This window comes from Anthonomus grandis, unplaced genomic scaffold (genome assembly GCF_022605725.1).
Source record: "Anthonomus grandis grandis unplaced genomic scaffold, icAntGran1.3 ctg00000494.1, whole genome shotgun sequence".
Classification (NCBI taxonomy): Eukaryota; Metazoa; Arthropoda; class Insecta; order Coleoptera; family Curculionidae; genus Anthonomus; species Anthonomus grandis.
Genome location: NW_026088516.1, coordinates 5,294 through 22,374, shown reverse-complemented (window position 1 = coordinate 22,374; position 17,081 = coordinate 5,294). Strand labels below are relative to the sequence as shown.

The 17,081-nt window shown below is 33.0% G+C and overlaps 3 protein-coding genes across 3 annotated transcripts; 1 reads left to right on the top strand and 2 right to left on the bottom strand.

Moving 5' to 3' along the window:
- Nucleotides 1-4,225: 4,225 nt before the first annotated feature.
- LOC126749663 (uncharacterized) lies at nt 4,226-6,033 on the bottom strand. The gene is made up of 2 exons (XM_050459354.1): nt 5,849-6,033; nt 4,226-4,599 (listed from the first exon to the last, which is right to left on the bottom strand). The coding sequence occupies exons 1-2, from the start codon at nt 5,979-5,981 to the stop codon at nt 4,226-4,228; spliced, it is 507 nt and encodes a 168-aa protein (XP_050315311.1). The 5' UTR covers nt 5,982-6,033.
- Nucleotides 6,034-7,153: 1,120 nt separating this feature from the next.
- LOC126749669 (uncharacterized) lies at nt 7,154-8,793 on the bottom strand. The gene has a single exon (XM_050459358.1). It carries the CDS (start codon nt 8,519-8,521, stop codon nt 7,508-7,510), a length of 1,014 nt encoding a protein of 337 aa, XP_050315315.1. The 5' UTR covers nt 8,522-8,793; the 3' UTR covers nt 7,154-7,507.
- A 4,322-nt stretch (nt 8,794-13,115) lies between these two features.
- On the top strand, nt 13,116-16,825 carry LOC126749670 (uncharacterized). Its single transcript, XM_050459360.1, has 4 exons — nt 13,116-13,173; nt 13,240-13,428; nt 14,835-15,500; nt 16,707-16,825. Exons 1-4 carry the CDS (start codon nt 13,116-13,118, stop codon nt 16,823-16,825), a joined length of 1,032 nt encoding a protein of 343 aa, XP_050315317.1.
- Nucleotides 16,826-17,081: the final 256 nt, after the last annotated feature.

Genomic DNA, 17,081 nt, shown 5'->3' with positions numbered 1-17,081 from the left:
AAGTCTAAAATAACTATAACCTAAAATAAATACCTTCTCATCCGAGGTAAGTTCGCTGCCACAATATTTAGGATCTAAAAGGTTAGCTACATAGTGAATACTATAAAGAGCAAACTTTTCTCTATTTTTAAAAATTGCTCTTACATCTGCTTCCTCTTTGGTTAATAATGGACTTTTGGACAGAGATTCCAGTGAGGTGCTAACCATTTTTTTAAATAGATACAGACATTTTGAAATGGTTGGTTTGTCACCTTCTATAGAGGTAATTGTGTCAGCAATTGGTTCCAGTAACATAATATATCCCTGAACTTTTTTTTAGGAATGAGTGTTTGCTTACAGCCTTTTCAATTGTTTCATCAATAGCCAACATTTTTATTATTTGTTTGTTGGCAAGCAAGGATTTAAAACAATGAACTAATGATCCCCATCTGGTAGGCACTGGGAGTTTAAGACTGCAACTTATTTTTAATTCCTGTTGTTTTTCCTTGACCCAGGCTGATAAAATATGGCTTTGTCGGATGGCCTTTGTGAGGGCAACACTCTCTGCAGTAAACGATTTTAGACTTGTTAAATTTTTTAAATCGGTAAATATTAAATTAAGGGAATGAGTAAAGCATCCATATGTAAAAATTTTATTATCAAAGTCGTTTTCTATCAAATCCCAAGCAGCCTTCATATTTGCTGCATTGTCTGTTACTATGCCAAACACCTTTTGAGGACCAATTTCTCGTATTACTGTGCCAAGAGTTTTTGAAATATATTCTGCGGTGTGAGGTGCAGTTCCCGTTGGCATAATTTTAAAAAGAAATGGCTTTGGAGTTGTGACGACAAAGTTTAATATAGATTCGTTCCTGATATTGGACCATCCATCCACCATAAGTCCAACAGAATGTGCTCCAGCTTAAAATAATGAAATAATAATTGTCATTTTTACCTAATTACCATACTGTAGGGTAATTTGTTACTTATTTTGTGTGTATTTTAATAATGGTGAAATCACACATTACTTTCATGTTATTATAATAGACAGGTTATCTGGTAACTTGACCCGTCATTTGACAGGATTCTCGATTCAGACAGTTTTGTTTTTGTATACAATGTATACATTGTGGAGACAAGCGCTTTTTTAGGTATTTTTTATTTTTGAGTCTATAGTTTAAAAAGGATGTACTGATTTGTTAGAAAGTTACTAGGTAACCTGTCTATTGTAATAACCTTAAGATTACTTTTTAGAAACAATAGGTTGGGTTTGTTCTTTAAGGCTAAAAACTTAGCACCCCGCCGCCCCTAAAATCTGGCTATCACTATGCCAATTGCCACTACGAGGGTAGAAAAATTCCTTTAAGAAAGTTTGTTGATAAAATTTAAAACGTAAAAAAACATGAAATTTCATTATTTTATTTAACTGATTTTTTTTTATGTTATGTTATGTTTTTTGGTGCATGGTAAAAAGTGAAATAAATACTAAATCTTACCAATGTTTTCAGAAATCATAGCCTTAACACGTAGGTATTCACTATCTAAGAGTGGACCTGATACAAGGTGGCGGGAAGGTATTTGATAAGCTGGTCTGAGGAAATTAAAAAACTTCTGCCACTGTGCATTCTCTACTAAAGCCAGTGGCGCTTGGCTTGAATAGATTGCTCGACTAAGCAGCTCATCGGCTTTTTCTTTTTGTTGAGGTGTCATTTTATCCAGGAATGTGGATACATCTTTGGATAGTGTTTTCAGTTTGCCTACAGATAAAATTTAAATTTATTTAAAATAAAAAATAACGTGTAAAATATAGATATGTTTAGGAATGTGTGTCCAATAAAGAAAAGGGAAATTTGGAAATATACAGGGTGTCCCGAATTGCATGGACCAAACTTCACCAGCGTATTCCTGTGGTCAAAACAACCCTAGTTTGCTATATAAACATATATCGGGAAATGCTTAGTTTTCGAAATACAGGGTGTTCAAGTTTTAAGGAAAAAAAATAAGTGTATAATAAGCAGTAATTTTAAAAACTTTTACTAGTAAAGCGTAGTTTTGTAAAATACTTTAAATTTAATTAACTATTAATTACCCTCTTTTAGGTTTTACTACACAAATTAACAATGGAAAATTAAACTATGCATTACAAAAAATATTGTTAAAATAGTTTTTATTTTTTTACTGGAAAACCGTGCATCGTACGAAAAGAAGATATAGGTGAAAATTGCTTCAAATTAAGTAAGGAATTTAATAATAATTTTTGTGTTAAAAATAAAACCAGTGGCGAACAATTTTTTTAAGGTCAATCTATAAAAATCCCATACGGACGCCACTGATAAAAAAGTAAAAAATCTTTTATATTGGAAAATGGAAAAGTCATTTTATTTTTTTAGATCTGTACACAAAATTTCAGATAAATATCTTGTGTAATAAAAAACTTATGACCAAAAAACATTTTTTTTCTTAAAAGTTTAACACCCTGTATTTGAAAAACTAAGCATGTCCCAGTATATGTTTATATAGCAAACTAGGGTTGTTTTAATCACAGAAATACGCTGGTGAAGTTTGGTCCATGCAATTCGGGACACCCTGTATATTTTCTTTATTATAATTTATATTCTTTCTTGAGTTTTCAGAGTTTTAATACTAAGTAACTAATACATACCTTTTGCCTCGATTTTTTCTTGTATTGTTTATAATGGTCCAATTTTTTGCTGCTTTCCGTCAGTCAGTCCATATTTTAATTTAATTTCTTCTGGGCATTTTTGGCACTTTTTAATGTCCCCTACCATACGTGTCCCATTTTTAGACAATTGAAGAGCACAAAACATGCACTCTACTTGAGGAGTTTTGCTCTGAGTTTTTATCATTTTAAAGAGGGAATACACTTTACAATTTTTCCTTCCCCGGGAATCACGCGAAGAACTCGAAGACATTGTAAATATTTAATGTTTGTCAATATACAGCAGGTATCAAATAATTAAATAACATAAGACGCAGGAAAAATGCTTTTGATTGTAAACCTATTTACTAAATCAGACTTACTTAAATAAGCACGAAACGCAAACAATTTTGCAGTAAGACTGGTAAATCACAAAATAAAACCAGAACACCTGCAAAAGCAGATCGGTAATTCCCCCGGTTTTTAATTTTCAACGAAGACGAACGACGAATGACGAGCGAAATTTCGGTGATTTCCCGAAGGCAAGGCAATGATGCTAACGTTAAAGAAATAATTGGTAAGTAGGGGCGAAAACACAGTGAAAGCCGGTTTCCTGCTTACCGGAAACCAGCGCCGATCGGTTCCGAATTTCGGCACTTAGTGCGGACACAGTGCCGACGAGAAAAAAGCAAATAAAAACCAGCCTTTTGTCAGTTCCAGGTTAACCTTCGCGTCAACATGGCATCTAGCTCATCTGACGATGAATTTATTGCGTTAGATAGCCTTGTAACTAAAATAATTACTAGAAAAAAGTTGGTGTTCACTCTATAAATCGTGAGAGGGTACTTTATGGTGAATATCATCATTTGTTCAAGAAGTTGACAGATGACCCTGACCGCTTTTTTCAGTACACCAGAATGAAGCATGAAACCTTCAAATATATTCTAGAAAAAGTTAAACATCTTCTAACTAAAAACTGGTGTAACCTTCACAGTCAGCCCATTTTACCAGAAGAAAGATTAGTCATTACCTTGAGGTAAGTATCTTTATAATATTTACGAGTATATATTTTAAGTAGGTTACTAACAAACAAATCATTTACTATTAACAAAACGTCTAGCAAATAATTACATATGTTGGTTTTGTTTCAACAAAAATAAGACTTAAAATGGTTGATTAAATTTTTATTTCAAAAAGAAGGACAGTGGTGGGGGACATTCGGAAGTACCAGAAACCGTTTCAGGTTGTTCCATGTTTGATAAAATGAGACTTGTACATTCTTCTTCTGCAGTGAAACGATTTCTATCGATGTAATTCAGTGATTGATTGGAAATAGATGAGTTGGAAGTTGAAGGACCAAGGATCGTAGATGGAACAGATTCGAACCTATTTAGCGGGTATGAAAATTGTTCAACTAGCTCTTGAACCCGGCATCGAAAAGCTAATACGCGTGACTCAGGAATTTTTTTCACATGAGGCAGAAGACTTTTAAAAAACAAGAGGTGTTCATTTTCTTTCTCATTTGCTCGCTTAGATTTTGACTCTAGGTATGCTACTTTTTGTTTCTCAATTTCTAATAATGAGTCGTTAAATATTTCTGTTGGGCCTCTTTTCTTGCCTTGTATTTTCTACGATATCATCGCCAGCATTTCGTTGAGGAGGTACAACATCTTCAGTGGAACAAAAGCTGGTCTCGTCTAATTCCATCGATGACTGAATCGACTCTTCTGCTTCAGTTTGACTTTCTGCAAAGCTTTCAGTACGACCACTTACTTGTGGCAAATTTCCTTTCAACTTTCTAGGCATTACCGTATCTTTCAAAAATAAGAGCAGTTTGAAGTATGGCCACTTGGATGTCGGAGTATCATTTGCGGCATCACCTGAACGTGGAGGAGGAAATTTTCCTAATTCTACGGAAAATTGATCCCTGATATACTTCCATTTTTTCCTCAGTTTATTTTCTGAAACAAAATTACATAGTAAAAAATTGCACCGACGCGACGCCGAAATTCAAAATGCATTAAAAAGTATGAAATAAAAATAATTAGTATCAAAAATTTGTAAATATCTTGATTATTCAAAATTCAATAATTTTTTCAAATTTATTGTTTGCTTTCATTATCTTATGATTTTACCATCTCTAAAAATATACTTTCAGGATAATTTTAATTTACACCCCTCACTGACCATTTGTAATCATTCATTCATTTATCAAAACGTCAAAACCACGTTCTAATAAAATATGTTTTTTGCAGGTATCTTGCTACAGGCTCATCTTTCAGAATGCTGTCATTTTCATTTAGGGTTGGAGTTTCTACTGTGGGAAAAATTGTAACAGAAACAGTTGCTGCATTGTGGAAAGTACTGCAACCAGTCCATATGCCTGTGCCCACGAAAGATGATTTTCAAAAGATATCTGAAGATTTTAACAATATTTGGAATTTTCCACATTGCATCGGCAGTATTGATGGAAAACATGTACGCATTCTTTGCCCTAGAAATTCAGGGTCAATGTTTTTTAATTACAAAAAATATTTTTCTGTGGTCCTACAAGGAGTAGCAGATGCAAATTATAAATTTATAGTTATAGATGTCGGTGGATACGGCAAACAAAGTGATGGTGGTACATTTCAATCTTCGGAACTGTATAAGTTGCTATCGAATAAACAACTGGATATTCCAGAACCAGCGTATCTGCCTCAAACTACCTTAAAAGCACCGTTTGTACTAATAGGTGACGAAGCATACCCCTTGCTTCCTTATCTTTTGAAACCATTTGGTGGAACAGATTTAAATTTTGAGAAAGAGTGCTTTAATAAACGTTTATCTCGTGCAAGGAAAACTATTGAATGTGCCTTTGGTATCGTGAGTGCTAAATGGAGACTACTTTTAAAGTGCATTGAAACTGACATAGCTACTGCAGATCATATAATTAAATGTATATGTATTCTTCACAACACTATAATAGACAGAGAAGGATTTGAACGACATTTGACAGATGTAAGGTTAAATATTACTGATCACAATAGATGGCAAGTAACAGGACGAGCATTAAATGAAGCCAAAACGATTAGAGATATATTTGTAACATATTTTTCCAACATCACTCTGTCATACGATAAATAATAATCTATTTATTCATATTTTTAGAGAAATAAAAACAATAATATTATAATAAACGAAATAATAGATATATATTTTCATACGTACCATCCTCTTTCATTTCTTCAGCAATTTCTTTCCAACATTTGTCAACAACATTTCTATTGCTGTGTAATTTACTTTTCTTATCCCATATTGGGCATTTCTTATACACTGATGCTATTAAAATCTCTATATCCATAGCTGTATCTGTCTGCCTGTACGAACAACCGGCTAGAAAGAACTAAATAATCATTCCGATAAAACCGGTGACGCCGACTACCAGCGCCAACAAGCCTGAGCCTGTCTCTATTGCGTTATTGCTAACTTGAAAGCATTATTTATTATAGAAGCTTATAGGCGCCGATCGGCGCTGGCTGCCGGTAAGCAGGAAATCGGCGTCCACTGTGTTTTTACACTAGGGATGTCATTTTTTGGTGAAACACCGGTTTTTTAGTAACCGGTTATTTTATTATGAAATAAAACTATCCGGTTATAACTGACGTAAAACACCGGTTATTGCAAATATCCGGTTCTTAAAAAAAATATTATTTTCTCTATGGTTTACTTGGTAATATATATGGTGATTTTTCTTTTTTTTTTCTCTTCTGCTCTTTTTTGTTGTGGATTAATGGCCATTTCCATCAGGCACATTGTATACTTAAGTTAAGTGTGACTTAAGCTAAGCCGAGCTTAAAGATAGAAAATTTACATTGCATTCGATACTTAACTTTTAAATAAACTTAAAATCTGTTTGGTGGAAATGGCCAAAGGTTACGTTCAGACAGAGGCGAATGCGATTTTTTTTAGCAATTTTTTTTTAATTGGTCGGATTTGAATGGATTATAATGGAAATAGTGATATCTCGGGTCTATAACCGTATACCCGGTTATAAACAAAGTATAAAAATATCCAGTTATAATCGGAGTTAAAAAATAATCGGTTTTAACCTTTATTATTTATTTTATTGACATCCCTTTTGGTAAGGCAGTAAAAGTTTTATTTTTAAATTTTTGCTAAAAACTACGTAAAACTGCTAGTTTTTTAATATTTTGTCAAAATAATATTGGAATGGGCGTTTTTAACCATAAACAATTTCAAAATATTAATCCTCTACATATTACTAACGGAAGCTAATAAAAAACAATAAAAAACAAAAAAAACGCGTTTTTAATTGGTTTTTTTTAACGGTTTTTTTTTATTTAAAAAAAAACGTGTTTTTTACATCACTACTTGTAGGATGCTTGTACACAAGATTATTCTTACGTAATATAGCACATTTTCTTTCTTTCTTTCTCTTTCATCAGAATATTCTATAGTTATTCCCTTAAGGCCGCAATATTTGTGCTACCCTGATCACAAATGGTTGTGCAGACTTTCAAACCAATTAATTGTAAATCTTTTATACAAGATAATATAAGTTTTTTTAAAGCCTCAGTTTTAATAGTGTCTTTAGTAAAAAAACCAGAAACAGGCATCTTGTAAGGTTTTCTTAGGCCCCTTACCATAAAAACCAAAGCATGATTTGCCGGATTACGGGTCCTGCCAAGCTCACACAAATCCTCAAAACCAGAGATTCTTTGCTTAGATTTTTCATAAAAAAGCCCAGAAGTTAAGGAAATTTCATCAAACATGAGAGCACAGCAGCGGTCTAGGTCACTCATAGACTCTGCCTGCAACTTAACATGTTCAAGAATAGGCTTAATGTGTCCACATTCAAAGGGAATATTAGAAAGTATCGATTGAAGAGTACGAGGTGATGGTAATTGAAAAAAAATGTCTTAAATACTTGTACAGTCTGGGACTACGTTTAAAGATGAAGAGGGAAAAAGCTTTATCCTTAAAAGACCATCTACGACCAGAAGGAGGACGGTTTGCATTTAAAATTTGGCAGTTTATAAAGTCCTTTGTTACCTCATTAATATTTTCCTCAATAAACTGGAACCTACCATCATTATATAGCGATTTTAGAGATGCAACATGAGCTCTTTCATTCTTGAGAAGAAACTTAAGCTTAGATAACTTACACATCACAGACTTATGTACATTATACATAATTTCTTGCTCATTTGTAAGATTATCCTTAGACAGTCCTGCCTTGGCAAGAATGCCCCTCTTTTTCTCAAGAAGAAAAGAGTATTTGTCACTATGGTCTCTCTTAGTTTTCAAACTGGAGAAATCAGAGCTGGACGATATGGGAGTATTATCCAGATTCACAGTGTCTAAAGAGATGTTTGGTAAATTAGAACCTGTAAGATTTGGAACCATGATTTTTAAGGATTTTTGCTCTTGAAATGAACTTAGATCTTCTTTACTAACTGAGTAAAGATGTTCTCTGTCAATCTGAGCAACATCAATGAATACATCTTGAGACACACTTTGGGACTGTGCTGCAAATAGGACTTTTTTTTCATTAGGGACCTTTGAATAATTATGATCACTTTGCATTTCAATCTTATGTGGTACAGCATCCCATCTAAGTCGCACAGGATTATTCGGGTTATTAAAATCAGAACCAGAAAAGTGATTGGAGCAAACTCGATAATTGGTGACACTTTTAGTTGGACTTACATGACAGATCTCCCTCCAAGATTTTTGTAAGGATGAATTCAATGGAAATTTAAAGAATCTATGATTTCTGTGACTTTCTGGGCAATTACTAATATACACACTACTGCATAAAGGATATTTGCACGAATATTTTAATCTAGATGAAGACAATGAAAAGGAAATACTAGACATTTTCCCCGTGGAGGACCAAGAATTAAAACTGAATTGTAAAAAAAAATTTAAATTGAGAATACTGACATTGATATGTCCAAAATAGGATTGAATCTATAATTATACCCTGGAAAATGATAATACATCCAAAATGCACCTTAACATTATGAGAAAACACTTAGGTACCTATGTCATAATTAAAATTTACCTGTCTCCTGCACTATGTAGTTGCACGATGATTGGATGTTGGCACGATTGTGAAATAATTTATTAACCCATTACTTAAGAAAACTAAAAAAGCTATAAAATTACTTAAAAAACTTTACATTGGAAAAAAACCATGAGGCTTGGTTTGTTTTCCATCCAAAAGAAACTTAAATAAACGGTCGTCAAATACGACAGTTAAAAAATGTCACCATTGTCATGTTTGATGTACGTCAAAATCAAAAATTAGAATCAATCGGCCATCTTGGGTGGCAAACTATTCCGCCCCGCCACATTCAACCTTCATACCGGTGACTAATACTGTACGAAACGTGCACTATCCAAAAGTAAACAACGAGCGCAGTTGCCAAATACCTTTATTGCGAGAATATTTCTGGGCAAAATTTACAGCATTGCCGCCGTGTGTGAAAATTTGGTGATTTAAAGAATCCAAATTAAAAATATTAATTATGTACAGGAGATTCCTGATTACGTAATTTTTTAGTTTTAGTAAAGGCAAATTAAACCACCAATAAATTATAACATATCCTTTACTACGTATAAATTTTGATAACCAATAAAAAATGGACTGTATTTTACAATAACATAAACGCGGATCGGTCAACAAAAAAAACCAATACATCAGGGAAGCACCGACCGCGATGACACACTGTCACTCGATGACTTTCGACGCGGCCGCTGACAGTTCCACACCGCTAATAGGGATGGGTTATAAGAATGGGAAAGAATAGCGATAAAGTGTCTTGTTCCAACAAATTATTATTAGTGTTTAGTGTAAATATAGTACAAAATAGTTTTGGTTAACTGGAGGAGTTATTTGGAGTTTCTGCTAATAATAATAATTTATTATATTACTTCATTTTCTTATGTTAAAATTGAGTAATCACTGGCAATATGGTATACTATGCATGTTTATCAACAAAATATCCTCTCTCCCCCCTGTGTAGATGTTGCGCTCAATCCAAAGCGGCCAATGTTTATTATAGTGTTTATTCTATTGTAACATTTAATAGTTTTAAAATACATTCTCTCCATAAAATTGTGACTAGAGATTAAAAGGGTGTGCATGCTATAAGTCTATGCATTCTATAAGTACAATACCAATCAGAGGTTTAAATTAATTTTTAGATGCATAAAGTGTAAATAAATTTATTGCTTGAAACATAACAAGAACGAAACGAAAATAATGTATATATAAATATTTTCTTTTCGGTCAAGTGGTGTTTTTAAAAGTACTTATTCTTTACAGAAACTTAAGTTTTTTCTAAAGCAAAAATTAAACCTTATAATTGTTCTTTATCTTCTTGCAGCTAACTCAGATTATTTTACAAGTAATGCATTTTGTTCTCCAATTATTTATTGCGAGTCTATTTTAAATATGTAAAGTATTTTTCAGTTGCCAATTTATGTCTACTATATGATCACTTAGTGGGACTCACTTTTTAGTTTTTCATATCTAAATATATACATTTTTAAGTGCCTTTATTACTCATCTGTATTAATCATCTAATATTAACTTAATTTTTTTATTGTTTGGTTTTTTGTAATGAAATTATAGTACAACTAAGATATACATTTATATAATAAAAACCATATTCAAATATTTAAAATAAAAATAATAACAACAATCCTAATCATATTTTTTTATTTTCACCTTAATATTATTCACATCCTTCCGAGCTCTAATAAATTATACTTGTATTCAAGATGTTATTGAATTTATGTCCAAAAAACTTTGTTTATAATCGTTTTGAATTTAAAAAATTATTATTAATTATTCATTATTAATTATGAAGTCTGGGTTATTTATTTCATTCACCTAGATTTTTATTATCATTCAATTCATTGCATTTTAATGCAATTTAATTCCGATTTAACATTAGTTAAAGGTTTATTTTAGCCAATTTATAAACAATAGCACTACTTTTATATTTAAATATAATATTTTTGCCATTTAAACTTCCATCCACTAATATTGTAAATTCCTATAAGTTATATATAACAATTCTAAATAGGGCCTAAAATCTAAAATAAGAATGTCTTTAAATTCTTATAGAACATATGCATATAACCATGTTTTTATATAAGTAATATAGATTGTTCTGTAATGTTTTCTTGCTGGGCAACTTTCCAATGAATGTTCTATTAAAATTACTGGTTAAATTGTCATAAAATGTAACCAGGATTGTCGTTAAAGTATGCTTAATAAATTTTTCAGATACCCAAAATGGGTAAAAAGTCCGCTAAGACGAAAAATATCCAGAAAAAAAATATATTTATCCAAAAAGTTGGAAAATACAGAAAGCGGTAACAAAGACGAAAATTTACAAAATACTGGCAAGCAAGTACATGTGCAACACAAGTTGCCCATAAACAAGATCCCAGAGGATAGTACAAGTAAGGTAAAATTCAATGAAGTTGTAATAGAGTCTAATAAGCGAAAGTCATTGACGGTTATTGACAACAATGAAGTATTGTCATCAGAAACTGTTAAACATAAAAAACAAAAAGTTGTTGATTCTTTTAAAAAGTTATCCCATACAGTCGAAATTCAGAATAGTGACAAAATGCCGGAAGATACTACAACCAATCATCCAACCAAGTTTGAACTAGGATTAAGAGAAGGCCCCACTATTGTTTGCAGCTGTTGTTTGCGATTATGATTTCCCACTTCATGTAAAAAATAAATCTACAATTGATAAAAAACAAATTTGGAAACCAATTCACTACACAAATTTGCAATGATGGGGTTTTCTTTTGCAAGTCTTGCTCTCAAAACATTTATAAAGGACAATTGCCGAAGTTCTGTTGCGGCCATCATAATATTGTCCACCCTATACCAGTTGAGCTAAAAGATCTGACTATCCTTGAAGAAAGGATGGTATCAGCCAGGTTACCTTTCATGCAGATCCGACAGGTAGGATATGCATGACAGTGTTAGATAACTGGCCAAATAGTCAGTGTCCCTATAAATATAGATACTTCGACTAAATTATTGCCTAGAAATGTAGAGGAGACACAAACTATTCAGGTTAAGCTCAAGAGAAAAATGAATTATAAAAATGATTATCTCCTGGAAACCATACGGCCCGCAGTTGTTCGAAAAACGGCAAAATTTTTGTGTCAACAACCTCTTTACATACAAGAAGGCATAAAGTAATCAGATGATTGGGAAAAAAATATAATAAGACTTGGCTACTTAAGATCTCAAGGTGAATTCTCTAAACAGATCTTAAATGAAGGCTCAAAAGTGGTGGACGTGGAACCTGAAACAGTTTCAGAATTGTTCGATAATGCGTTTTTCGAAACAATGAAAGTGCCCCTAGAATCTAAGAATGACGATAAAAATATTCAAGCAGAATCTTCAATTGAAAAAAACAACATATACAATTTAGATGAATTCTTAGATGAAGAAGAAGAGCCTTTAAATCCTGGGGGCCAAGAAACTTTGCTTGACAAATGTAACCTAGAAAATATCTGTTTTGCCCCAGTAGAAGGTAAAACGCCAATACATTTGATGCTGGACCAGTTTAGCGATGAACTCTCATTTCCTACACTTTTCTGTGGACATGCTAACCAATTTCTTACAAAATTCTCCTATTCTGACCAGACGAAAATACAACTCTAGCACAAAGACAGGCGATTTGCAAGGACAGACTATCTGTTGTATACATTTAAAAAACGTCAACTAATCCAATTATCCAGTGCAATTGCAACATGTCTCAGAAAAAAGAGGAATGAGGATTACAAGACAAAATTACTGTGTATGATTCGTCAATTTGGAATCCCTACACTGTTTTTTACCGTGTCAGCAGTCGAAACAGCATGGCCCGAATTAATCAAGGTATTAGCACAAGTTGTTGATCAAAAAGATGTTACTCTAGAGGAGGCCGCGAGTATGTCCTACTTAGAAAAAACTCGCCTAATTATAACAGATCCGATAACTTGTGCCAGATACTTTGATTATCAGTTCAAACTGCTATTCAAGCATATGAAGAGTCAAAATGGACCCTTTAAACAAAATCCCATAGAGCATCATTATTACCGCATAGAATTTCAACATCGTGGGTCCCCTCATGTTCACGGGTTATTGTGGTTATCCAATGCTCCAAAATTCCAAGAAACACTAGAAAGTTTCAAAGAGTGTGCCGAATTCGCGAACAGGTATATTACCTGTAATAGCGATTTAGAAAGTGTCCGTGATATAATTCAGTTTAATACGCATCATTATTCTAAATCGTGTCAAAAAGAAGTGCGGGGACACAAAGTTTGCAGGTATGGTATCCCATACCTTCCAATGGATAAATCGGTAATTCTAACGCCAATAAAAATTGACAAAACCAAGGAAGCGGATTAATGTAAGGCCATGTCTGAAAAGTTTTTGATGATAATGCGTAAGCTTAAAGATAAACCAGATTTGTCATTCGAAAACTTTTTGGCTGACCTTGGTATGTCTAAAGATGAGTATCTTAATGTTATACAGCGCAACATATTTAAAACCACTTTATTTTTAGAAAGGCTGCCAAAAGATGGATTTATTAACAATTTTAATGCTGAAATGTTCTCCATGATGAAGAGCAACATGGACATTCAATTAGTTATTGAGCCTTATGGTTGTTGCATCTACATAGTCAACTATATCAATAAGTCCCAAAGAGGTGTATCTGATATTTTAATGAAGACTATGGAAGAAATTAAAAAAGGTAATTTAGATGTTAAGGGCAAACTTAAATCTCTTGCAGCAGCTTTCTTAAATGCGAGCCAAGTAAGTGCCCAGGAAGCCGCCTACAGCGTGTTACAACTACGATGCATGACACCTGTACCTCCTATGTATACATCCATACAAATCCAATCAGGGAAAGGACAAAAATGTTGAAACCATTAGCACAACTTAAAGAAATGGACAATGACGATCCCAATATTTATTGTGATGGTCTTATAGAACACTATGAACAGCGGCCTGATGAGATGGAAAACATATGTTTGGCTGAGTTTGCGGCCTATTATGATTTCTTTAAGAAACAAGCAGAAACAAAGGCTAATGGTTTACCCTTAAAAGATGGAAGTGGCGTTTTAGTTAAAAGGGGTCATGCTAAAATTTTAGCCTACCGTAGTTATGGACTTTAGCAAGACCCTCTTAACTATTATATTTAGGGAACAAATAATGTTATACATCCTATGGAGAAATGAAGTTGATGAAGTTGAAAATGAGAACATTGATCAACAGACCATATACAAAGATCGATACCAAGAGATTGTTGCAAATCGACAAAAGTTCAATGTCTTAGATGAACAGGTAATCGACGAAGCACTGAAACTTGCCGAAGACCGATCAAATCAATTAGACGATGGTGGATTCGGTGGAGAAATCGATGATGAGTTTATGCCTTATGGACTAGACAACCCCATTTATGATCCATTCAATCACATCATCGATAAGAAAGACGACGAAGCGCCAGTAAAACATATCGCTTTCCCAACGCCTCATCAGATAAGCGATTCAGAGTATGAAGCCCTCATAAGCAAACTGAATCACAAGCAGTATCAGTTCCTTAATGTCGTGCAAGATAGTCTAATTGAAGGGGAAACTTTCTACTGCACACTTAGTGGTCCAGCAGGTACAGGCAAAAGTCACCTGATTACGGCAATAACCCAGTCGTTATTGCTCCATTTCAACTCAATACCGGGAAATAATCCTCAAAGTTTAAAAGTGTTACTTTGTGCGCCTACAGGTAAAGCGGCATTTAATATCGGAGGTATAACCTTACATGCGGCATTATCGTTACCCGTTACACAGTATGGTAAACAACTAATTCCGTTACACCATGACACCGTTAATACTATTTATTGTAATTTGTGTGACTTAAAATTAATTATTGTAGATGAATATTCCATGGTTGGCGCCAGATTGACCATATTAACAGTATATTGCAGCAAATCTTTAAATCTGACGTCATCTTTGAAAATATGTCAATAATTTTATGCGGCGATAATCGTCAATTACCCCCAGTAAGGGATATGTATATTTTTTGCCCAGTAAAAACAAATCCGTATAAAGAATTATGCGGAACGTATCTGTGGGATCATTTTAAATATTTTGATCTTTCAGAAATAATGAGACAGAGTGAAGATAAGTCTTTTGCAGTTGCCCTCAATAATATGGCGTTTGGTAAAATGACCGACGAAGATGTGCAATTGATCAAGTCCAGGGAAGTCGACAGTATTGACCAAATTCCTGAAGACACTATGCATTTATTTTCCACCAATGCAGAAGTAGATGCATTCAATGAAATGAAACTGTCTACATTTAAAACCGAGCGAGCCGTAAGTCAAGCCAGAGACGTAATCAAAGGGAGTTGCTCAGAACGACCAAAACATTTATTTCTGGAACACGCAAAAAGCTTAAAAAAGGGGGAGAGTTTTGGCCTAATGTTAAATTTAATATTGCAGGTAGATGCCAAATATATGATTTCAATGAATGTGGACACCAGTGATGGAATAGTCAATGGTGCAACAGGCATCCTACGTCAAATAGACTATGACCGAAATAAAATTCCATTCAGAGTGTGGATGGAGTTCTTCGATTCCAAGTCAGGCCAGGAATGCCGCAAGAGAAACGAATCTCTTAAGAAGTCTATGGGTGTGTTATACACTCGGACGCCCATAGAAAAAGCTGCAAGAGCTATTAAAGTTCAAAAAGGCAGCAATGTTCACGTTGAGCGTCTTCAGTTTCCTCTTGTAATCAGTGAAGAAATTACAATCCACAAGAGTCAAGGTGCCACCTACAAACAGATGGCTGTTCACGTTGGAAATCGCATGAGGAGAACCAGTATAGTTCTGTTCAGAAATCTATTAGAATCTTTGATGTGCCGCGAATAGTACGTGTGCCGGTGTTGCTTAAATTGTCACATGACATGCATGTTTAAATCGCAAAATTTTATGTGGAAAGAGTCATAAAGTAATATTCTAAGCGATATTTAATCATTTCATAAAATAAATAAATGTTTGAAGCATTTTTTTAAGAATTTATACATTTGATTCCTATAATTTGACTACATGCGGCCACATACTATTTTGTTAGACGTCTGACCTCAATCACAGTCACTCAAGCGTGAAAAGTTGCACAGGTCCGGCCTTAAAATTTATTTGTATTTAAAACTTTATTATTGGGGATTTTTCGGTTTAGTTTTATTAAGTTAGAAATTTAGGATAGTTGATAGCAAGATAATATTTTATTTAAATATAAGATTTAAGCACGTAAAATGAGTCTAACCAAAAATTTTAATTTAATAAGTTTAGTTTTTAGCGTCATCAGTGGGATGTTTATAACAAGTGATGAGAGAATAGGTGGTACGAATTACTTAGACCCATTTATTCTGTGGATTAAGGCATTAAAGATTTACTTTTTGACACTCAAGGGTAAAATGTTTTGGTTTATCTTCAAATTTTATAATTTCCTTTTTTTGGGTATTTAGATTTATTTTTATTTGGTGGTTATTATTAACGAGGATTTTGGCTACCACATTCAATGTCCTTTATTATTGTTTTTTTTTTAATTAATACATATTATGATATATTATTATAATAATATACTCATGAAAACCCTCATCTCTATATTTAGTACCAACTTCTTTTTATAAAAAGTAATTATGTAGTCAGAAAAGTGGAAGTATATTTTTTAAAATAAACTTTTACATTAAAAATTATCTAGCTGTCTATATCTTATGTGTGTAAAAGATACAAGTTTTACTTATAAAAAAACACACTTTAATAATTTTAACACTTTAGTAATATTTATTAATTTGTTTGCCTCATATAGTTATTGTGCATAATAGGAGAGATTAGATGAAAATTAACAAAAATAAATGCTTATACTAAAAACTAAAATTCTTATACAAAATCTTAAAATTACTCATTTGAATCTGGCCCAAACAGTTAATACAATTTTCTAAACTCAATTTTTCCTTTTTTTCTTTAGCAGTTTCTTCCATTAAGGAAGGAACCAGTTTCTTTGTTGCCGCTAAGATTCCAACTTCATCTCGCACAGTCGCAATAAAGCATTTGGATACTAAAACAGATCTAAAAAGTGTACACGAGTAGCAGAAAGAATTTTTAAATTAAATTAATAATAAATTTAAAATTTTTTTTTAAATAATTACAACTCAGATGTAAAATAGGCTTTTTTCTTCCAGTGAATTATGAAAGAAGTAGTCTTGCCTCTCTGAGACAGAACAAGTATGGCAGTAACTGTAAAAAAAAAATTAAACTGGTTTTATAGAAAAAGGGTTTTCTTACTATGGCAAAAAATTGACTTTTTTCCAGAGAATGCAGGAAGAAGTAGTCTTTATTGTATCGC

Bases quoted from the DNA above. Each gene is read 5' to 3' on its own strand.
- LOC126749663 (XM_050459354.1), bottom strand. From the start codon at position 5,981: ATGGATATAGAGATTTTAATAGCATCAGTGTATAAGAAATGCCCAATA. The intron at 4,600-5,848 runs GTACGTATGAAA...ATTTTGTTTCAG, and splicing joins TGAAGAAATGAAAGAGGATG to AAAATAAACTGAGGAAAAAA.
- LOC126749669 (XM_050459358.1), bottom strand. From the start codon at position 8,521: ATGTCTAGTATTTCCTTTTCATTGTCTTCATCTAGATTAAAATATTCG.
- LOC126749670 (XM_050459360.1), top strand. From the start codon at position 13,116: ATGCGTAAGCTTAAAGATAAACCAGATTTGTCATTCGAAAACTTTTTG. The intron at 13,429-14,834 runs GTAATTTAGATG...TTGATCTTTCAG, and splicing joins TATGGAAGAAATTAAAAAAG to AAATAATGAGACAGAGTGAA. The intron at 15,501-16,706 runs GTGCCACCTACA...TTTCTTTAGCAG, and splicing joins TACAATCCACAAGAGTCAAG to TTTCTTCCATTAAGGAAGGA.